The sequence below is a fragment of the Manacus candei genome, unplaced genomic scaffold, assembly GCF_025592945.1.
Source record: "Manacus candei isolate 608988 ecotype Guabito, Panama unplaced genomic scaffold, ASM2559294v1 h1tg000028l, whole genome shotgun sequence".
NCBI classification, from domain to species: Eukaryota; Metazoa; Chordata; class Aves; order Passeriformes; family Pipridae; genus Manacus; species Manacus candei.
The window spans coordinates 37,810,408-37,834,595 of NW_026138076.1; the positions used below are offsets into that span (position 1 = coordinate 37,810,408).

At 39.2% G+C, this 24,188-nt stretch overlaps 1 protein-coding gene across 4 annotated transcripts in view; it reads left to right on the forward strand.

Moving 5' to 3' along the window:
- The window catches only part of SNCA (synuclein alpha), a 64,018-nt gene extending 43,194 nt beyond the window's left edge, over positions 1-20,824 (forward strand). For all 4 annotated transcript variants that reach the window (XM_051789807.1, XM_051789806.1, XM_051789808.1 and 1 more), the window contains 2 exons: positions 19,100-19,189; positions 20,194-20,824. In XM_051789807.1, the coding sequence (XP_051645767.1) occupies positions 19,100-19,189; positions 20,194-20,226 (123 nt within the window). In that variant the 3' untranslated portion in view covers positions 20,227-20,824. The remainder of the gene's footprint in view (positions 1-19,099; positions 19,190-20,193) is intronic.
- Positions 20,825-24,188: the final 3,364 nt, after the last annotated feature.

The following is a 24,188-nucleotide window of genomic DNA, read 5'->3' on the forward strand; positions in this document are numbered from 1 at the left end:
CCAGAAACCCTGAGAAATGCCTCACACGAACCACAGTGCCAGAAACACCAGGACTGTAAAGGACCAAGTGTATGCTTGGATTCCATCTTCTGTGTGGGTACAAGAACTCAAGTGTATGTATGTAGAAACCCTGAGGGGGATTAGGATGTCAGGGTGCTGTTGTTAAGTTTAGCTAGTGGGTATTGTTAGTTTAATCTTTCTCGTGGTAACCCCAGTGCTTGGACTGAGTGAGGGTCCTGGGGATCATGGCAACATCATGTTCTTCCAAGTGGTGCAAGTCTCCTTGCACCACCTATCTAGGCTTGTGCCTATTTCTTCCTTAGCACACATGGCTTTAAAATAGCTTCTAACCTGGGAGCAAGTTCTCTATTTTCTGGCTATGACAGATACTGTTGGTGATACAGGTCTTGCATGAGTCAGATATTAGTCACAGAGCCTTCTGCAAAGATCCAGGCTGTAGCATGCAGAGAACAGAACACTTTTACGTAGTGCAGCCCCTAATTTCCACTTCAAACAGACGATCAGGATGATGGGGTTATTAAAGACTTTGGATCTTATTAAAGGCCGAGGCTGGGACTGAGGTTTTGGTTGACATCTATATAAGGGATGCAGTGGGGAGACAGCAGGGCATACAAGGTGCAATTCTCAGGTGGTAGCTACAAATAAAGGGACCCAAATCCTTCAGGTCTCAACTCAGCTGTGCTGAGTCAGATGAAAAACACCAATCAGCAGCATTGCTTGGGCTGCCCTGCTCCACCTGCCAACCAAGGGTGTGCTGGTTCCTCTCCAGTGCCTACAGCACTTGTCATGAGCTTTGCCCTGGTGTCAGCGGGCAGTGGCAATGACATACTTCCTGTTTCAGAATAACACTTTATGTAAAAATAAAACCCATGTGAGGCAGCTGAGTAACATGTAATCGTGATAGTGTAAATTTGGCAGGAGAGTCAGAGTTTGCACTTGTTCTCTTAGATGCTCAGACAAGGAGAGAATGAGACTGTAATCGATATGGGGCTTAGTGTTTGAGTAATGCCTGACTTGCAAAGGCAGACAGTTCAATTAACTTGTCTGTCAAGAACTATGCCTATGTAAAAATGCAGCTTACAACAGGATTTTTCAGATAATCTGTGGTCATAGTTAAAACCAGATTTTTGAGAGATTCAGTATTCTACCCTGGATCTTAAGTGTGGTTATCCCTTTGGTACCCCTGTGGAAGCTGAGTTACTTTGAAAAATAGTCCTTGGAGTATACTTAATATCATAAAAATTTTAGTAGTGCAAATCTGTCTAAATAGTTTTAACTTGCTTTTCTGAGCTGCTGACTTGTACTAGTTTTCTCAAGCATCAGGTGGATTGGTTTTTTTTTTCATTTATTTTAAATAGAATGTAATTGTTTAACTTTTGATTGTGGGAGCTGAAAGCATAAGAAAAACACCCAATATCATCAGGAGGGTGACTAATGTTGGCAGCACTGGTGATGCTGATAGACATTAGAAGATAAAGGAGAGCAGATGGCGTTTCATGATTTTTTGAGTGCTTTGCTTATTTTTGCCTCTCTAATGTAGTCCTTTGAAGAACATTACCTGAATTTTAAACCTTTTCCTTCTCTCACACAAAAAAAAAAAAAAAAGAAAAAGAAAAAAAAAAGAGTGAGGATAATCATAATGTTTTCAAAGCAGAGACTGTATTATGGTCACATCTGGTACCCAGAATGCCTCTGCATGTCTACAAACATTTGTTTGCACTTGAAAGGCACTGCTTTGTATCAGCAGTTAGCATTTTATTTTCAACTTTTCTCTCCAAAATTTCCAAAAGAAAACAGAAATTGCAAGTAAACATGGCATACCCTTGACTTCAAAACCATGGCAAACCTCTGGGATTATTTTGCTTTCTAGCAGGGCAAAGCTCATCGCTCCACACTTCTGAGTGAACCTCAAGAAGCAGTCTGGGAAATGGAGAGGTTGTCAGGAAAGGGGCTGGGAGCTGATTCCTGCTGTGCAGTTTGTAAAGAACAAGCATCAAGAGGGCCTCTTTTAGCTTGTGAACTTTACAAACTTCAAAATAAGGCTCTTTCTCAGCAGTCACATGGCACTGGGAGTAAACAAGTAACTACACAGTCTAATAATCAATGAAAGGACAGAAATGTGGTTGGAGAAGTGCTGGCACATCTATACTCTCCTCAACCTGGCAAACACAGAGTTAAATCTGTCACTGACTATATGGAAAGCTTGAACAGATTCTGTGTATATTGTGAAAGGTTGTGGTAGATATCTGAGGAAAGATTATATTTAGAAGGCAGACAGATATTGGTAGAGGTCTCTGAGGAACTTCATCCCAAATGTTAACAAAGCTTTTATAGTAAAAAAAAACAAAAAAAAGTTGAGGAAGTTTTTCAATGTGTACTATACTGGTAGAAGAACTGCATTGCAAGAGCTGGTGCTGGTGTAGACACATCAGTGTGGACAGACTGGTTTCATGATCCCAATATGTACAACTAATGCAGCAAAACTTTCCAGTGGAAACTTATTATGGGCGACCTAACACCCAAACAAAGCAGGAGCTGATGACTCCAGACTTCCCTATGCTTAGACTGTGCTTGTATAAAAGACCAGGGGTTCCTTGGTTTGGGATCCCTCCTCAGAGGCACCAGTTTGAGCTGTTATTCAGTTACTGCACTGTGATTAAATTATTTTAAGGATCAGGATGTCTGAGAGTCTGCTATGGGAAACTGGGTGTGACTGTGTGACTGTGGGGTGTATAGCTGTGAAGGGGCCTCAGTCCCAGCTCAGGTGGTACAAGTGTGACTTCCAGAGTAGCTGTTGGATGGTATGGTTGAACAGAGAAGTTTCCTTAACAAGCAGCTGACTTTAAGTTCCCATGTAGAAAGACAACTTTTAATTTGCTGTTGGTTAAATATGGGCTTTTGAACAGATTCCCCTGACTAAAGCAATGTATTGTGGAAGGGAATACAAAGGAAATATTTGAACTAGAAAGCTCCTTTAGTATTTTAATGAGCACTCACTGTGCTGGGACACTTGAATACCCTACTGGATGGTTTACTGGCATTTCAAGTCTCTGGGTCAATTAAAATGTGGAATAGACGTGGTGAAGCAGCAGCATTAATGTTCCCCAAGCTGGAGTGTTGAGTGATGTTACAGGTTTGGTCAGTACTGCAGTTTGGTGATCTTCAACTACTGGGCCAGCATGCTGGAGGAATTGTGCTGACAGCCATCTGGCAATAAGCAGGGCTTGGAGCAAGGCAGGTGGTCCTTTGGGGATGTAGAGGAAAGAAGCTTCATCACTTCCAAAAGTCTGGCCCCTTGGGCTCGACATCTTCCCATGTAACGTTGTTCCTTACAACAGGTCAGCGCTGACTGGCCTTGGAGGACTGCTCTTACCCGAAGTGAGAAGCACAGTGAGAGGAGGACAGTGAGGTCCTCACTGAGGACCAGAGGAGCTGCAACAACTCATGCGGCAACACGTGGCTGCTGGGTTTGCAGTTAGTGATCCTAAAGTGCAAAAAAAAAAAAAAAAATCTAAAGCAGAAGGGGAAACAAAATGTATTTCAGGCAGAAAAGCAAAGCCACCTGAGACATGAGCTCAGCTGGGCTGGGAGGGTTGTCAGCTGTGGGCTGCCCCTTGCTGCTGTGAGCTCAGGTCTCTGTTGTCTGACAGCAAAATATATTGCTCATGTGTAGCACATCTAAAAGAGTAGGTTGTTTTCTGTGTTTAACCACATCTGTGCTAGAAAGGTATTTCTTTTAGGCAGGTAAGAGGAGGAATGAACGCTTCCTTTGGGTTAGCCACAGACACTTGTCCTGTGGAAGGAAATTGAGTGGTGTTTCCAAGATACAAGTGCAAGGGAATTATCCACTTAGCCTGGTACATCCAGCCTTAGTTGTATTCTAGGCTTTTGTGGGTTCCATCTGGCATCCACAGTCAGGGGAAAAGCTTTCCCCTTCCTTTGTGGAGAGAGCTATGCATGAAGATCTGTGTCTTTGGCTTGACAGAAGCACACCTCTTTAGCTGAAGTTAACCAGCTCTCTGGGAATTAGTGCCCCTAAAGATACAAATAGTCTCAATCATGAGCAATCTGTCATAGTAGATAAGTGGTCAGTCATGGGGTCCAAAGTCAACACAACTGCTCTGATGTGCCAAATATGTGGTTGTAGATAACCCATATGTGGTATCTAATAAATATTTTAAGAAAGTGATATGTCAAGGAGTGGTACAGCCTTGATGTATTACTTACATATCTGTCAAGTTTCTGATAGATATCTGCTGTGTCTGTGTTCTAATCTTGATATCAAATGGTACACTTGGCAATGTAAGAAGTTATAAGGGACAGTTATTCTGTTAGTCTCTGTGATGAAGCCTCTTACATTGTCTGAATGATTGACAGGTGTTTTGGCATTTTATAAGAGAGCAAACTGACAGGCTGACTGGTGAACATAAATTTTCATCACTTATACACTGTTAGTTTTTGCTAACAGTGCACTCTGCCCTGGTGTTTATTTGTGCAAAACCTGTTTAATCTGGAGTAGGAGGCCATGTTAAGTTGGTAGTTAGTGTTAAGAAAAAAGGTCATTTTTTAAATGGAACAAAATGAAGTTGCTACAGAAATAAGTAAGAAGCAGTTAATTGAAATTCAAAGGAATGCAAAGAAGGAGCTGAGAATCTGATCTAGTGGTCTGGAATGCAGAAGAAATGGTCAACAGTCCGTCAAAAGTCAGTGCCTCCTCTCCACGACCTGCAGTTCTTCTCAGTGGCTTTCTCATTCTCATAACACAGAGAGAGCCTTTTTCAGAATATTTTGAGGGATTTTATTTTCTCTTCCCCTGAAGAATAAATCAGTTTGCATTCATTATTTATTCTAGGGTTTTCATACTGTTAAACAAGGTAGTCGATGGTTTTCCTACAGGAAAGGTAGGCTGTGCTCTGGTGCAGGACTAATTCCCTGTGCAAGCCTATCGCTGAGAATGCACCAGCAGTGACCTGCTGGCCACTCACACAATTTAACAATCACATTTTGAAGGCTGTAATTTTGGCTCATAGCAAATATCCAGGAAATACTCAACCCTGGGTTGAAAAAAAAAGGATTCTGACCATCAGGTATTTTCTGTGAAGTTACAAAGTCCTTGCTGAACTGCAGGGCCTGACCCACAAACTCCTTCCCTTTGTTTGTAATGCAGAAGCCTGAATTATTCATAGAGTGGGGACTCGGAGCAAACTGCAGAAGCCAGCACGCTTAAGGTGATTAATGAAAAGTCTGAGCTGGTGCTTTACGATGTAGGTGAGTCATTAGTATAACAGACACACTAACAAGCACGGAAGAGGCTTTGTGTGGGAGGGTGGAAGAGTCATCTCTGCTTAGGTTGCTACAGAGTTGAGCCGGAGCAACAGGTCTGGTTCCATCTCAGTGCTCCCAGGTGCTTAATTTCATCTCACAAGTTACAGACACATCCCCTCATACAATGTGATACATATTACAATATAAAACAATCACACATGCTTCAATGGGATTAACAGGTTCAAGTGCATTAGGGTGTTGCTGCCCTTGGGACCAGTGTCCTACACCTTTGAAGAGGGTGGTGTTAATGCTGCGTTCAATGTGTTGAGTGTGTCTCCAGCCACTATTCTCAAGGCACTTAGTTTTGGAGGGGGACACGGTAATTAAAATTTACTTCATAGAAACCCCCACAACGTACATGTGTTCTGTGCATACAGGTTATGTAGCTTGTGGGGTTCACAGCCCTATCTTATGTCTGTTTATATTGCTTCTGTCTTCTTTTTTTCATTAATTTAGAAGGTAGATGGATGTTTCGTTTGAGGATTTTTTTTCCTCTGAAGAAAATGGTGGGCAAATGGTCATACTTTGTATTCACATGAAGGAAGTAGTACTAGATTTGAAACCAGTTAAACAATCCCGGAAGGAAAAAATTCCTTTCTTCCTGACTGCTAAATATTTTAACAGGCTGCTGCATGATCAAAGGTCCCTTTAGGATTTTAAAATGACGAGATAAGAACGAGTTTAAATTCTCTAACATTTGTGTTTGTGACAGCAAGAATGTGAGAAGCAATGTCAAATGCTTGAAGTCCGCCCACTCGTGCAGTGATCACTGAGTCATTTTACTGATAGAAGCCAACTCAGAATACTTCACCCCTTCTATAAATGTTGGACTAAACTCAGCTGGGAAATGGGAGCATCACCCACACAACACAAGCCACTAGAGCATTTTCCTTTTGTACAGGGTAGTCAGCAGCAGTATTAAAAAAATAACTTCAGTGCTGAAGGGGTTCTGTTCCTGCAATGAATAGTCATTGGGGGAATATTGGCTTCTAAGTTTGCTTTGCCTTAAATCTTGGTTTCCACAGGGTTGTTGAAACGTTTTAGGAAGATACTGGGCTTGAATGCTGTCTCTTTATATGTGAATCTTATGCTCCTATTGCAATGAGGGTACAGTAGAAGAGCTCACTTGTCACTGATTTAATTTGGGAAATTACAGATGGATACATGCTGAGGCTGTCTATCTAACTTCCAAGATGTTGTACCTTATCATACTAAGTAGTTTGGGGTTTTGGCACTTGGAACACTTTATATTTCTGAAGTTTGTTCTTGATTCACTACAGTGTTATGGTACTGTTCAACCTATGTAAAAGCTTTGACTTGAGTACAACTAACTACTTGCTGAAGCATATGCTTGAAAATCTTTGCTGAGTCAGGGTTTAGATGGATTTAAATGTTTAAAAATAATTCAAGTTGAAGTAGATCAGCTTTTAAGCTTTCGTTAGCAATGGTATTTTAATCTTCTCTTATCAGATTGCTTACATATATGTTGTGGTTTAAGCCCAGCTGGCAACTAAGTACCACGCAACCGCACAATATGGTATCCGTTTGTTGTCATCATTGCAAAGAATGTGTTGAACTCTTTTTCTGCAATAATACATTCAGAAAAATGCTTCTGAATACTCGAGGTACTGGTTATTCTTCTGTAAATAGCTTTTTGAGGATGCTAGATGGTCCAAGGCACAACCTGGCAGAAGTGTCTTTTGTTTAGGTAAATGTAACCCACTAAGCATCCACACTTTGCATATATTTGTTTGCAATGTTGCAGGTATAACAAAGAGATTAATAACATTAGAGCAGTTAACTGTTGCACTTTCCGATGCCACTGCCTTTCTTGGATAATTCCTGGCAGATGGGCAACTAAACTGGAGAATAGGGACCAGTTGGTTTGTTGCCTACTCTTACAGAAATGATACACGTATAACAGAAATCACTGCCATTTTCACTGGCACTTCACTATTTCCTCATTGAATCTGCTTGTTGAACAATGCTTCTTATGAAATAGTAAAAACACTATCTGCCTTTATGCTACAAAACTACAAAAATTATCATACTTTAAGGAGAGCCATTGAAACACCTTTATACTGGGAATGCACAAATATTTGGCAGATAACTGAAACAAAATGATTTGGAAATCGTGATTAAAAGATGATGATGCAGCATACTGCTGAATTTCATTTAGTTTGTTTGCTCATGTCAAACTACATTTACTTTTAGCCTCATGTTCCACAGAAGTGTTTCCTAGTCTGTATCATTTCTAAAATGGCATTTGCATGTAAATTCACCAACTGAGTGTCTAACTGATACTGCTCGAGCATTTCCTAACACTTGGACATCTGGCTATGGCAGTCTTGCAAGTGAGTTGTGTTCAGATCTGCATGGGTGATTCTCAAGATCTGGCTGTCCTTCTTATCTAAATGTTAACCAGGCAACACGTGTAGAGAAACATCTTTATGGCTGGTAGCAGATAGGTTTTTGTGTTGCTTTCAAACTACAGGTAGTCATAAATACACATCTTTTTCTGAAGCATGGACTAATCCTGCCAGTCTTCTTGTATCATCCTCAGTTCTGAAAATGCAAAGCACTATGATGGAGAAAATGTTTTATTGCTTTGGGCAGTGTATCGATGTTCAGGATCTGCAAATGTGGCTTGTAGGAGAAAGAACTGTACCAACTGTAATTGAACATGTGCTCTCTCCTCCTCTGTTTTAATCAAACATCCTTGTCTCTTATAGAATAAACTCTGTTGGTAATCAAGCTTTGTTGGTAATTATTCTCTTTGGCATGACATACATGAAATTATTCTTCCTCAGCTTCATCTGAGCTTCTTTAAATCACATGTAGCTTACTGTTATGCCATGAATTTGAAGAAAAGTGGTTTGGTTTTTCCTATTTATCCCCAAAGTATAGGGTATAATGAGTGCAATTACCAAGCTGTGTATCACTCAAAACTTCCTGACAGAATTGTGGTTTTACCTGCTGTTCTGGATGTTGGGAACAGAATAAATGTTTTTATCTCAACTACATTTTTTGTATGCTACCTCTCTGGTGTGTATACATTGTTTTTTCCTCTGGTATTCTTAAATATAAATGGGGCAGTGGCTGGAGTATAATTGAGTCCCCTCTCTCAAAGAGATATTTCTCTTTCATTGTATTCCCTGTGGCTGTGGGACTGACTGCTTTCCTGTGAATTGTAGCAATTCATGGTGATATCTTCACTGGGACTTAGGTGCATTCCTGGGTGCAGAGGGCAGCCCCTGCTTAGCTGGTTAAGTGATTAATGTGATTAATAATAAGAAATGACCAGAGGAAAAGTGTCATTTTAACCATTCTGATAACTCACATTTGATGCTTCTTTGATCCTTTAAAAGCAGCTTTGCATTTTAATTTCAAATGGTTTAACAGAGTCTATTAATAGAAGACTCCTTCTGGTAAAAACGGTGAAGTAACAATTCCCCTTTGAAGATTCATCTGTGACTGAGATCATCATCATCATCCCGCACTGGTTCACATAGTTTTCTAACTTCAGGCACCACTGGGCCTTGCCCTCCTTTCCTCTTTCAGCAACATGATGAGCAGCATCTCTGCCCTACTTGACTCTGTTCCAAACACCAAGCAGCCACATCCCAACTCTGGCAAGACTTGCCTTGCATGCAGTTCTCATAAATGAGCACCAGAGACACAGGCTAGGGGATGCTCAACAGGTTTTTCCTAACTGTTTTGTATGGACAGAGTAAGCTGGCTTACCCCAGAGAAGACTGAAATGAGTTAGGGTAATGGTTTTCCCAGTATCAAGCCCTTGCTACAGAGAGAAAGGAGACCGTGTCCACTGGGAACAGGACTAGAAATATTGTTGCTAAGTGGTAGTGAGAGAGATCAAGGTTAGACACCAGGAGAGATGCTAATGGTAACAGTAATTAAGTGCAGGAATAGATTGCCTGGGGATGCTGCCTGGGGATGCTGGGAATTTTTGTCACTTGAGGCTTTTAATGTGGCTTTTCCCAGACATCTGTTGGGAATGATTTGAAGAAAGCTGAACCTATCTAAAACAGAGGTGTGACTTAGGTGACTCCTCAAAGGCCATCCAAACTTGCACTCTTATGATTTTCTATGTATGAAGTAGTAGTGAAGATTTTTATGGATCCCTTTTGGGATAGCAGCACACATCTCAAGAGAGGGTTATAAACACAGGCTGCTCTCAGACATACAGGTATTAAGTACAAAACTGGCTTAGTGGGGAGTAGAGTATATCAGGCTTTTACTGACATAGAAGGAGCAGAATTTGGCCTGGGAAAGGCTGTGTTGCATTGAGCTCCACTCTCATGCAGTGTGGATGATATCAGAGTTCAGTCTGTTGCTTTCCAGCATCTAAGGCAGAAGCAAAAAGCAAAGATAACAGTAACAGTGCTGGGGGAGGAGGGAAAGAAAACACAGATACTCAAGTATTATATATTTAGGTACTAGTCTTTTATGAGTCTCCTTGACTATTACACCTTACTAAATAAACTTTATTAAATAATTCTTTTCACTTAGTTGAAGAGTTATTTCTTCTTCTATGGAAGAAGAATAAGCTGAAGAGATTCTTATGATGTTTGTGTTTCATGCCACTGGACTGTGAAGAAACCTTTCCCAATTCAAGTGAAAGCTCTGAATAGTTGTGTACTTGCTTCTAGATGAAGAGTGTCCCTTCAGGAACATAAATTTAAAATACAGGCTGACTCTCTAGTCTTTTGTAGTGTTTCATCTGCTGCTGAATAGATCAAAATTGCAGGAAATACATCTGAAACCCTTATAATTCAAATAATTGTTACAAGTAGGTTTTTTAGAGCAAGTGCTTGTTTACTCCTCAGAAGAAATATATTTTAAAATTCCCCAGCTAGGTAAAATGTTGTAGTAGGTTGGAGTTGAAGGAATGCTTTAGAGAAATGCTCACTGATAATAACCGAAGGGTAACCACTTCACTTACAGCACGTACTATCAATCAATCAATCAATCAATCAGTCAAAGCCTTTGAAGGTGACTGTCCTGCTACTAGATCACCTGTGAGCCCACCGCTCAATGTGCTGGAGAGTAAAAGCAAAAGAGCCAATGCTGATTGCATTAACTTCTCCCCTCATACTCTAGGAAATAGCAAAAGGGAGAGAAACCTGCCCTCTTTCCACTACCTGTAGAGAGATCTTCCCCTTTCTTTAAAAACTTCCTTGGGAATGAGTGAAGTTGCTTCCTTGCCTTGTGAATACAGTCACACGAGATGGGGTACAGGACTGAAATGTTTGCTCTCTCGGGGACCATGTGTAATGGAGTGGGAACTCATGCTTTTTGTTGTGCTAGAGGATGGCTGGTCCAGCAGTTTTTCATAGGGGACTTTTCCTAAGAGTAGTGGAAATAACTATGGTTCAGAGATTGCTGTTTTGGATAATACAGCATTGAATGAACTGTTTGCATAATTGGAGAATTTTTTTAGAGGAAACTTATTTTTATCCTTTAATTTTGCCTTTAGGAAAGAGAATATATACTCATGGAGTCTATACAATAAGTTCTGGAGTTCATCTGCACTAAAAATTTATGTAATGTTGATATTCAAACTGTTTTAAGTAAAGTATGGTAAAAAAAACTTTGCAGCTTTAACTGGGACCATGCTGTTCAAAATCATCTTTATTGACTTAATGGAGCCAAATCTGAGCAAGGTTGCTCTTTTCTATGTTGACTGTCAAGCTGATGTGTACCACTCTTCTAGTTAATGTGATCTGTCAAGATCATGTGTCGTTATGTTAGTTTTAGTCAATGAAGGCAAAGCTCAGGTATCATCCTTGGAGATTGTTCCTGGTGATGGGTTCATACAGATTGAAGAATTCTCCATTGCAGGAAGAGGACAGATGGGTTTAGCTAATCCCAGGATGCTCCTGACAGACATGAGGTCTGACCAGTTCCTTCGTCTTTCCTCTCTTTTCTAGGATGTGATCATTCCTGCTGTTCTCCTTTGGGATCTTCCAAAATCCCCAGCAAAGTGTGTTGTGTAGGTTGAATTCTGTATTCAGGAGAAGGCACTCTTGGGCTGGCTTAGACCAAGTAGGTTACCTCACAGGCCTTGTTAATGCATGAGAGAATGGCTTGCCTATTTTGCAGTAACATGACATTTCTGGTTTATATTATTCTTTGGCTTTGTAATTATTTTCTGAGCACCATTTGCCCTTCATCTTTGATTTTGTGTACCTAAGTGTCACACCTTTTCCTATTGAGGTGCATGTTATTTATTTCAGTCATTTACTCAGTTTTGTTCATGTACCTTTGAATTATGTAGTAAGAATAGTAAAAATAAACTCAGGCTGTTTATTGTTCCTTCTTAATGCATAAGACTGAGCAAGCACATAAGTGCGGTCCTTGGTCCTTCTTCCAAATCCTTATTGAAATTAGTGGTGTCACTTGACTCAAGATTCCTGTGAAACTGCACTCTGAAACTTCAATTTTGAGAACCTAAATCACAAAATTTATAGTAGCTGTTGTTCAAGCAGATCCCTTATCCTAAAGTATTGTTATTACCTTGTTCAGGAGAATGTCAAGAGAGGCAGATCTGTGGCCACATCCCTCTGACGTGATGTCCAGTTAGCATGTATTATTCCCACTATCTTGCAGTTAGAAATTACTTCAGTCTTTCCAAATGATAAACCCTAGTTTATTCTTTCCCTACCTGTGGAGTTTTCCATGTCACCATAAATTTCGGAGACCAAAAAGGATGAATCTGAGAGGACTGTGTGTTCTGGATGCACTTACATGCGTTACTGATGTCACATTGACTCATCCCCTGGGCAATCTCTTATTTTAAGTCACCTGTAATTAATGCACATGTCCATCACTGTAGAACTCATATGACCTGCTGGTCTGGCCTGAGAAATGAGTGGTTTCTCCATGTAATCCCTATTTATCAGCAAATAGCAACATACCAGTAACTCTAATTAGGTATTTTATCAGCCTGGTTAATGCAAACACGAATCTGAGTTTCAGTAGAGTTGATTCCTCACAGAAATGTTCCTGTTTTACTCTGAACTGAGTCTCATCTTTGCAAGCAATACTAACTGGGGAATTTTAAAGGAAGGGAAGAAAAAATGTACACAATCTGTGTTGTACTGCAATTTGTTTTTCAATGAATTTGAAACAGTTCATAAATTGTTGTAAACAGAAAGTATTTCCAACCGTTTATAAACACCAATAAGGGCCTGTAACCACAGACACTCAGTCCTCACATTCATTCCTCTCCCTATAGGCTTCAGTCTTTTTCCTTTTCACTTTTGTCATTGCTAACTGAAAGGCATAAAACCGCAAATTAAAATGTAGCCTGTAGCACTTGCAGGAGCCATCTTAGCCTTTCATTGGAATTGTGCTATTGAGGTGATATTTATTTGTTTAATTAAATGTCTCTTCTTTGTTTCAGTTCTCCATTTAAGGAGAAGAAGGGCAATAGTCTCATTTCATTATTGGTACTCTAAATGAGTTGTGCACCGGAACAGCTAGTTTCCTTCACACATAATGCTTTCTCATCAGTTCCTTCACTTAGGTGATCAGCTTAGGGATAATTAAAACAATTTACTTTATTTCTAGCTAGTGTGCAGATACACGTCTGTATCTCCAGAGTAAAACTGCTAGACTGATGATGGTGCTTTGCCATTCACAGCTGAGTCTTGGAGGCACTGACTATTGCAATGAGTGAGCAGGAGCTTTAAAGCATCCTAAGCTGACCTGGCAACTGAGTTATAACCAGTGAGCTCCATGAATTTAATGTCTTAGGACTAGGAAAGTAGATGAATTGAGGCCATTTTAGCATATCTTTGTTCTACCTCTTGTTGGAATTGTTTGTTCAAGGGTTTTTCTCCCATCCAGATAAATTGGGCTTTATGGTCAAAATAACTGTAAAAAATAAGTTACCAAATGATAAAAACAGTTATTTGTTCATTTTGGTCCAATATCCAGCCTCTGAGTGTCCTGGTGGAGTATGTTTGGTGGAGAAGGAGAAATACAAATTATTTTCTTTTCAAAGGGGAATTTTAAGCCCATTGGCACAATTGCTGTTCAGCTTGTAGCAAGAGGTGAATTTGTGGAGTAACCGTAACAACTGCACTGAGGGTATAGAAAAGGAATCCCAAAATTTTTCTTTAAGTTCCACTGTGTAATGACTGACAGCTCCCAACAAAAGTTCTTACAGAGGGCGTAATACCAAAATGAAATGGGTTTAGTCAGGCTGGAGGGATATTGAGTTACCATTGAGTTACCACGTATTGAGGCAGCCCTGCCGAATTATAGGTTTGGGGTACAATAACAGGCACAAGACCAATAGCTTTAGGGATAAACAGTTAATCTCTAAATAATGATATGGTGATAAAGACATATTACTGGTGCAGTTTTCCAGACTGTAACAACAGCATATTCAATAATTCACTAATACTGGGCTAGACTTAATATCTGGACTCACAAAGATGTACAAGACCATGGCTGTCAGACAGGCAGGAAGCAAGGCTGACTTCTCTGAACAAGCTACTTGGATCAGTTGACAAGCTCAGGAAATGTCAAATTCCCTGATGGGAATTCCATTTAGTTGTTGAGTCAGGAAAGCACTGTTTCCTTTTGTTCATCAGGCATCATATCCCACCTCTCAGCCAGTTCTGTCTGTGGTGTGCACAGAGCTTGCTAGTACAATATAAGGCAATCCCACCGTTACTCTAGTATATCAGTACATGATAATTTTGCAAGATAATAATGCTTTGGATGTGTATTTTTTTATTTTGAGCTCTTGCTGGTGCCACCACCTCATGTATACGAACAACAAATTGGACTGCGTTAAAATGGCTTTGCATGGAACATTTTGTTGGGGGTCTTAAAGGACTTTCCAAAAGGGACTTTAAAGGTCTTTACACCAAAGTATACCAAAATTACCTTGTAAACCAGCATTTTCCCCATTCCAATTCACTGCTTTTTCCACAGTGCCTCTTATCTTGATTCACAGTTAGTCAGTAATTATAAGACACAAAATAAGACTGGCAAGTGATGTAGTGTGACCAGTGCTCATTGGGTTTATAATAATCTATTTTGTTGAAACTAACAATGACTTCTCATGTTGCATTAACTTTTTAGGTGCTTGAGACAAGCTTCACCTTGTTTTTATGTATATAATTGATGTGAACAGTAGGGCTTTCTGTTAGAGAAAAGGTCCTCCCACAATATCTGCATGGAAAATTTCATAGAGGTCTCAAGAACAGACAGAAAATCAGCAATTGTGAAACAACGTGAATCTTAAAGTTTATGGGGGGAGCTTATCAGTGAGTATAAATATATGGTGGCAGTGGTGGTAGAGATTGAACCAGACTCTTCAATATTGCCCAGTGATATGTCAGGAAGCAGTGGGCACTGATTGAAATACAGGAAAGTCCACTTATATGTAAGAAAAAGGTTTTAGGTTTTTTGCTGGATGAGGTTATCCAGCAAGATTATGGAGTCTCCATTTGTGGGAATGGTCAAAATCCGATCAGGCATGGCCCTGAGCAAGCTGCTCAAGGTGGACTAGACAATTCCTGGAGGTGTCTTCTGACCTCTGTGATTAGTGGCTTCCAGAGTGATCACCTCTTGGCAGGATAAATGTTTTAAGAGCTGACAGTTTGGTAACCTGGTTTATTTATCTCAGAATGTGGAATCACTGCAGAAGGAATTAGTCTCCAGTAATCATGAGAATATGCATGACTCTAAGACTCCTTCAGTATTCATAATGGAAGGAAAACACATTATTAGTCAGGGAGATAGCAGATTGTAATTCTTAGATCAGCTGCTAAATTACAATTAAAATGTTTCCTTTTGAAGTTGCTTTTTTCTGTGACTTGAGACATATTTTCTTTCTGGTGGCAATCACTTGGCATTCCAGCACACATCACTGAGAGGACAGAAGGCACACTCCTCAAGGTGCCGTCACTACCTGGTGCTGACATAGGAGCAGTACCATGGGCAGACCATTTGGTCTGTTTTTCATGTGTGGAAGATCCCAAACAGTCTCTCCCCTTCCACCAAGAGTGTTATGAGGCGAGAAAGAGAGCAAAGGGAAAGAATGAGGTGCGATTTTCACCAAAACCACTGAAATAAGAGAAACCCATCTGGTGACATTTTCCTGGTAAAAGGAATAGTCCTGAAGTTTTGTCAAAGAGTCTATATTTTAACAGGTCTTCATTTTAACTGGGTCTTCAGGAGGACTTTTTCATTAGTTTCATTACTATTTTATTGCAAAAGTGGGTCATTTCACACTGTCATGCACAGAGCTTAGAATGCACAGAATTCATTCCCATAGTAAAGGAGGAGGAGTCAACATTTTGGAGCCATAACAACACCTTCATCTCTGAGAGTCTTTAGTTAAGCTTTTCAGATCATCTAATAGAAACCTTTCCCTCTGGAAATGACCTTCTGTGTGGTCTAAGAGAGGTTGCTGCTTCTAGAGAAAAATGTGTCTTTCATACTAAGACAAGAATTGGTCTATTGGGTGGTTTTCCTCTTCCATAACTGAATTAGGATATGGAATTATTGATCACGAGTACGTAAAATTGCATTTCTTTGTTTTAAAGGAGGTAAATTATGATATAAGATGTACCTTAGATGGCTCTCTGTTACTGTGGGTGTTTGTTTGCTTTTGTGATATCCTGAAATTAGAAAAAATGGTACTTCAGAAGTAGAGAGCACCACCATTAAAAATTATGCGGTCACCTGTGCTCTACATTTAAATGTAACAGATGTGACCTTGAGTAATATCATCCTCATCTGAACTGCAGTGACATCAACATGGATGGGGGTGTTTATGTTACTATTTGCAGCTGGACAAAGGTGATAAACCTATCCCAGGCAAAGAGTTCCCTTGGTGGTTTGGTACAGCTTTTGATTTGCTTCATTTGAAAAAATAATGGTGCTGTGATTGATGTTGTATTTTTCTAGAGCTGCTGATTGTTTTATTTGAAGCTGTAGAGGAATCTCCATTCTGAACTTGCTGAAGGAACTTGGGAAGATTATAAATTCAGTCTTTTAGGCATTGCGTCTTTGTAATCCTGATGGACAGTCCAGATCCATGGCAGAGGTTCCTAACAGACAACAAACAAACTTTGAAGCTCTTATTTGAAATTCGACTGACAAGTCTCTTTCTTTGTCCTTACTAATGGTCCTGGCAGTTTCCCTTGCCATCTGTTTTCCTGCTAGAGATAACATTAAGCTGCATGCTTGCTTTCTTTCTTGTGAAACCCCAACTGTTCTTGTACACAGTTTTACTTGATTGTTAGCTGAAGCTGTTCCTTAATGATTGGGAGAAGCAGAAATTAAATTATATTTTGGATTAAACAGGAGAGTGGGAGGCTGGAGGTTTAGGTCCTTAGAGCTGATACGTTAGATCAAGTGCGCAGTAAGGGCTTTAAAATTTGCATCATGCACACTATTTGGCTATTTCAGTCATAGCTGGTAGGGATTGATGCTACTTCTCATAAGAGTAAATAGGCATAAATACCCTTAAAAAATTTATTTAGAAGCTAGGTTAAATAAAAATGAAGATCAGGTCATCTGAGGAGCTCAAGTGTTTTGATAAGCTGAGGCAGAACTGTAATTGGGCCTAGTTTTTCTGATAATTTCATACTTGAAAAATTACCTTTCATTTTCACCTTCAAAAATTACCTTTTACTTGAAAAATTATCTTTCAATTACCTTTTGAAAACCCCAAATTATTGGCAGTTCTGGGAGACAAAGGTACCTATTAGATACCTAAATAAAGGTATTTGCAAACTTATTTGTTGGCATCCCTTGGCTCTTTGGAATTTGTCTGTGTTACCTATACCATAGAGCAGTGCAGGATGTTGACTCAGAGCAGGCACACCCACGGAGGGTACTTGGCAGAATAGTTATTAGGTATTGACTCCACATGGACTGTACTGTTTATCTATAAAGGAAAAAACTTATCTGGCTCCACTGAGAAGCAATGGGACCAGATAACTTCATATTTGACCTTCTGAAGTCTGAAATAAGAGCTAGAGAGAAGAATCCATGTTATGGAAATCAATTCTGCACATCATAGACTTTGATGATAAGGGTAAAAAATACATGTACCCACATATGCATCAGAAAAGGTGACATCCAAGGAAGAACAGGATTACTATCTGGCAGATAAAGTCACAATCTGGGGAGGTGCAGAAAATGAGGAACAGAGCATTATGACTATGGTCACCTGGTTAAACCACAGAGGGAGCCAATACATGGCAAATGGTGAACTTGTGTATTATACTCTATTTTGTGTTAAACTTGCAGAGGTGAATTTCAGGTTTAGCTTCTCTTACCCTCCTTTTGTCTGTATCCTAAATTTAATTTAGCACCACTATCCTTTAAATTGTAGACTTTGAAGAATTACCTCATTAGTCTGGTTTGTGACTTACTTAATTTTGTATTTCTGTCTACTCTACCAGCCTGCAGGTGGTTTTTTTAAGTGAATTTCTTCCTGAGTGTCTGTGATTGTGTTTTAGTGCATTTCTGTCTAGACCGACAGCTGGTATAAATCAGCATGATCACAATAGTTCCACTGAGATACTCTGCCTGTTTTCATATCAATTTTCTTACAGTTCAGGATGAACTCCAGCAGTTTTTGCTCTGCCAGAACTCGTGTTTCTTCTCTGTGAACTTCTGTAGTAACAGCTACAGTGGGGATTGACCCAACTGAAATGTGGGGTTTTTTCCTTTGTGCTTTTTTCAGATGGTAAATAGTATCTATAGTTCTAAGACAATAATAAGTTTGCTTTAATAATCTTACTCAGCAAGTTATTCTTTACACCATTGCAATCCCATTAATTCTAAGAGGCTCTTATTAAAATTGCTTTATAAAATAGAAGTGCTTCTGTAATAAAGAAAAAAATGAAAGAAGATGAGTGACAGGTATTATATTATACCATGTATCATATACTAATAGTGCATAGAATAACATGCTGGTTGACATAGGAAAGAATGTAGAGGTATGACCTCTACATTCAGAGGAAAAAAGCATTTCCCAGTACAATTGGATTCTAAAAGTGAAGAAAAAACCAGCATGCAGTAATCTAAGTCATAATAGCTTTCCCTTTTTTGGCCACTTTGCAATGTATTTTGAAAAAGCCAAAACTTTAAAATAAAGATTTATGAGGGTGTGGATGTGTCTATAATATTAAAAAATAGATAATTGAATTATGATTTCATTTATGTGTCTTGGTACTATCCAATTCTGGCCTACAGGCACTTTTATGTACCTGTGACTGTATTGCCCTAAGCAGTCAAACAGGAATTAACGTGATAACTTAAAGTGGTGCTTAAACAGTTTGCATAGGACTTTGTTTCCCAGGTCAGTTTCTTAAGGCACAAAAAAACTTGTTTTGGTTTGCTTCCTGTCTTGACCAAGGCATTTTCTGTGGGATTAAAATATTTTCCAAAGGTATTCAGCAAGTTGATAGTGGTACTGTTCTTTTGTTAGGATTGACTTCATGATCTGTCCATGGCAAGAGAGAAATGGAATCTCAGCTATTCAAAGAGATGATAGTAGTCATTCCCACAGATACCCTTGTGGAACACGGAGAAGATCTCTCTGGAACTAATGTCCTCTAGCTCTTCACAACCCCTGGCAATCCCACAACCAAAGGACAGGGCAAGAAATCTGAGAGGGAGGAAATAACACGCTTTGGCCTAGGTGGGGAAGCAAGCAGTCACTGTCACTTTTCTTTCCCTATTTTAAATGTAGAATGAAGAAGGTTTCCTACAGGAGGGAATGGTGAATAATTCAGATGTTCCTGTGGATCCTGAGAACGAGGCTTACGAAATGCCTCCAGAGGTAAATCTGTTGTGGTGTTTGCAGTGAATGCGTGTAAGAGAAGGGCACGGGAGGAGGCTGCATGTGTGAGTTACGTGAGCCCGGCACACACTGATGCTGTGAGCTGCAAGGGCACAGCAGAACTGTGGCCTCTTTGGCCAAGGTCTGCCAGAGGTGTAGTGCCGGGAATCAGAAAATTACTTGCTATTTTTGTTAGTAAGGGAGTTAAATGGGAAAATACTGTGTGTGTTTCAGAACACTTGATCCTGGTTTTCTGACTAATGCACAGTAACCTTGTATCTTTTTCGTATGTTTAAAAGAGAATGCAGGACAAACTGCATCTTGATAGATTGTTTTAATAGCTTGGCCACTTACCAGTCCATCATGCTTTGTAAAACACGATCTTAAGTTAATGCAATTATGGGAGTAAATTATTTTGTTGGGTTTTATGAACCAGCTATCTAAAATATTACTGCAATATCTGGCATGATGCATGAGTAGTTGGAGTAGCAGTTTTATGGTAGCGCAGATAATTAGACTGAAAATGAGAGGTATAAAAAATTTAGGCCATGATCCAGTAAAAGACTTAAAGGCACGTTTGAGCATAACATCTTGACTATCAGTGAAATTTTGGATGCTGCTCATGTGTCTATAGTTAAAGACTCCTTTAAATGATTGAGTGACTTGTATGAGGGTCCGCAGCACCTGGTGTGCTGCTCAGCCCAGAGGTTGTTCTCCTCCGTCTGCAAGTGAATTTTCATGGGTGGCCTCATGAGTTCCTGGCAGCATCAGCTGAATTACGTGTTAGTCACTGTAAAAGTGAGAATTAGTTCTCTTCTAAGTACCATATCTTGTAAGGTACAGGATCTGGAAAATGTGACAAAATACAAATAAATGTCAAGATCCTGATCAAATGAGAATCCATACTATATTGGCATTGAATCCACCAGGACTAGAATAAACAGTGAAAGTAGGATGTATTTATCTAAAATACTAGCAGTGCTGATTTCTGCTCTCCCCATTAGGAAGAGTATCAAGACTATGAACCTGAAGCATGAGAGTCCTTTTCTTCCTTTTATCACCTGAGATCTACTAACTACTAAAGACGTCCCATCCTGTACAAGTGCTGAGTTCCAATGTGCCCAGTCGTAAAATTTTTTTACAGTTTTTACGGTGTATTTTGAAGTCTTCCATCAGCAATGATTGGAGTATCTGTGACCGCATCCACCTTGTTTCAGCATTTCCCTCCTGCTGAAATGAAACCGGTTGGCAGGGTCATTGTTGTGCTGTGGATATTGTGGCTTCAAGTTTAAAAGTTAAAAAAGAAAATCTTAAGTAAAAACACCTAAGTGTCTAATGCTTATTTCTAATTCTGTACATGTTTTGTTGATAGGCTGTCAGTAATTTGATATTGTTTATGATACATTTTTATTTGTTTCCTATGACTATTCTTTCTGTGCAGAGATGACTTATTGTGAGAGCTTTATATATATGTGTATGTATTATACATATAAAAAAAAGTAATTGAGCATGAACTATGCACCTATAAATATTAGCTGTTGAAATTTTATTGTTTTGTGATGTGTTTTATTAACTTGTGTCTGTAAATAATGGTGTTCAACTGAAGCAAATAAAACATAACCCATTAAAAACGAATTTCTAAATTAGTGATGATTCCTAACACCACCTTTCCATTCCAAAAGGCCCTGTTAAAGCCTTCAGACTTGTTGCTTCTTGTAAAGGAACTGGAGGAACAAAACCAGCAAATGGCAGCCCAGTCTGTGCAAAAAACCATGGTGAAGAATGAGAGCATCAGGGCTGCTACCTCAACTGGAGTAAATTGTTGACCAAATAGATTAATTTGTAAGGCTAATAAACTTTCTCTTGTAAGGACAACCTGAAAGTGAATGAAGTCATTAATAACAGGCTGCAGCAGATTATCAGGAAATCATGAGGCCTTTGAAGAATTACTGTTTCGAGGTTGTTAAAGTGCTGGGGTATACAGTGATGGATTAGTTGCAGTGAATTTGTCTTGTATAAAGTTCCAGTTAGAAAAAGTGCAGTCTACTATCTGTTTTTAGACAGATTAATTTTCAGTTATTATGTTACCTGGGCATTTTTCCATATAGAAAAAAGATTTAAATGTGAGATGTTTTTACTATCTTGTTTTATTATTTATTTTGGATCTAATGTTACCTCTAACCTGAAGTAGTTTTGTATTTAAGGTTCACTAGTCTTGAGCAGGATTTTGAACTTCCCTTACAGCTAGTCTTCAGTGGTCTGGTTAACAGGTAAGTATCATTGTCTGGCTTTCTAAATGGGAAACTTAGGCACAACCACATAGTGCATATCCCTGGTATTGCACAAAAAGAGGACCAAAGCCCTGGAGGCTGAACTCTCCAACTTGTTCTTGAATTGAGTTCCTTTCTGGCTCTCTGCAGCCTCCCTGGTATTAGCATGCCCAATGTGGAACAGATCTTTCCAAGTATGAACCCATCCCAGCTGTATACAGTGAGAGTTGATGGTGTAATACTGTGTAATACTAGAATCACATGGAGACACTGGTTTCTCTGTGCTTAGAAAACCAGTGTTTCAATTTCCTATGTCACCCCCCAGTCCCAACCCTGTATTTCTAAGGAATTTCATTTATTTCAGAAGAATTTCTGTATCTTTTTCAAAGCAATTAAAATTCCCTTTAATCGTTTCAAACAACTTGCAGGCATTTTCATCAATAGTTTAGTTGCTTAATGGAGCCTAAAGTCCTGTGATCTTTAGCAAAAATCTTCCATGATAACCTGCAACAACCCACTAACAGTTTGCAGTCTCCTTCAGAGGTGGTGCATCAAAAGAATTTCTTGACTTGGATGCCTCTACTGTTAAAAATCAATGCCTCAGTGACAAATCTATTGACTGTATCCCTGGAAAGTCAGGATAGAACACAATGTAAGATACTGCTTTTATAATTATTAATGTTGTTTTATGATCTTTCTATTCTAGGAGAAGGATTTGGGAAGAAAAGCCCAGTGCTGTATTGTGATTTTTTCCCCAGCATGGCAGCAGGGACTCATCCACTAAAAGCAACAACTGAGACCAGTCTCATGCTTAATACTTCAGAAAATAGCTCTGGAAATAGTAGCCTAAGTAGAATATGTATTTCTGTTGTTCGTCTTCTCTTCCACAGCCCTCTAGGTCTTAATTGCTCTATTCTTTGTTAGGGAATCAAATTAAACTGGTTGTTCACATGTTGCAAATAAGTCGTGCACTTCTTAAATAAGCTATGGGGAGCAGTATGCCATAAAGAACAGCAAGAAGAATCAATCTGCTCCTGAGACTGGTCCATTGTCTGAAAATGTAAGAGTTAATTAATTTCTTTCGTTGGTTAACATCAGATCATTTAGAGTTTTTAGGTAATTCAAAATGTACTATAAGTGATCAGTTTAGTTCTTGTGCCTCTTGCAAACGTGCCCTCAGATGGCCCCAAAAGTCCATGGGACCCCTGGTTACTATGGCAGCACAGTGTGATGCATTGTTCTGGTAACATACTGCATTTTAATTAGATTCCTGTAAGGGCTGTCAGACCATCCTTTCCAGGTAATCTAAGTGCCATTTTGTCTTGCTTTCTGCAGTGATTTTGTCTTACTTTTTGAGATGAATACTGACGTGTGGATTGCAAATGTCAGAACTGTGTTGGCTGCTAAAGCTGAACTAAATAGATACTGCTGCATTCGGATTTTTTAAAGTGTCTACTCTGGGAATTAGAAAATGTTTAGATAAAATTTGTTTAAACAATGTCTACCAGAGAGGAATATAACTTGGAGCTCTTTTTTTCTTAAGAGCTTGGATTTTAACTTAAATCAAAAGCAGTCTTCTATTCTTATATAAATAGCTAATAATGAGCCTCAGCATATCCTAGTACTCCAGGGGAAAAACACATGTGGCTTTTTTGTTCTAGTTTGACAACTTTAATTGGTCTTATAATGGTTCCTAATTAAACACCTTGTAATAATATTTTTATTACTGTAAATCATAGTGTTAATACTTGTGTTACGTGCATACATACATATAATGACTTTCAAGTAATTTCGTTTCCCTGCCAAGACTTTCCTTCATTCCCTCAAGACAGCTGTAGACAAGTTAAGGTAAATTGCAATGTCATAAGCTCAAAGAAAAGTAACATGCCTGCATCTCTTCAGGAAGCACAGATTTTATTCATCCTGGCTTTCGTAGCTTGGGCGGCCCAGACTCAGGGATTCTCATATATGAAGAATCAAACATGGACAGTGGATCCATCAGCTGCAGCAAACTCAGAGTAGAGACTTCTGCCTCCAAGAGCTGTGAGACTGGAAGATTCAGGGCTGTCCATTTAATGGCTGAAATTATTCCAGGAACACAACAGAAGACAGGTACAGAATGGCTGCCTACGCATATTCATAAAATCTTACTATACCAAGTATATATATATATATATATAATATATATATATATATATATATATACCAAATGGAACTTCTTAATTGCCTCTAAGATTTGATGCAAAGTTTACTGAAATCTGTGGAAAGATTCCTGCTAGCTTCAGGTGGGTGTTTTAGGAAACCTATAGCTCCAGTATACATTAGATCTTCTCATAAAAAATTCCATGTGGCAATCTGTACTGATGTGATGAGTTTCCAGTTCTTTTCTTTATCCTTTTTAGGGATAAAATAACTGCTGAAAGCCTGGATTCTAGAGTTTCCTAAGGCACTGGCTGTACAATACTTAAATCAGATAGGTGGTATGCAATGGGGGTGATGCTTCAGGGCTCTGAGCCCTAACTCGATGAAAATAAAGAGAGGTGTTTTTGTTGACTTACATGGATTTGGATGATTCCTAGTGCCTCTCTTAAGTCTGAACAGAACTAAGACATCAGAGATCAGGTGATCAAAGGTAATTTACAGAATATCTAAGAGTAGCAAAAGTAGCAGAAAAACAAAGATATCATAATAATCCCACACATAAGTCTTTACCAGACTTTTGCAGCATA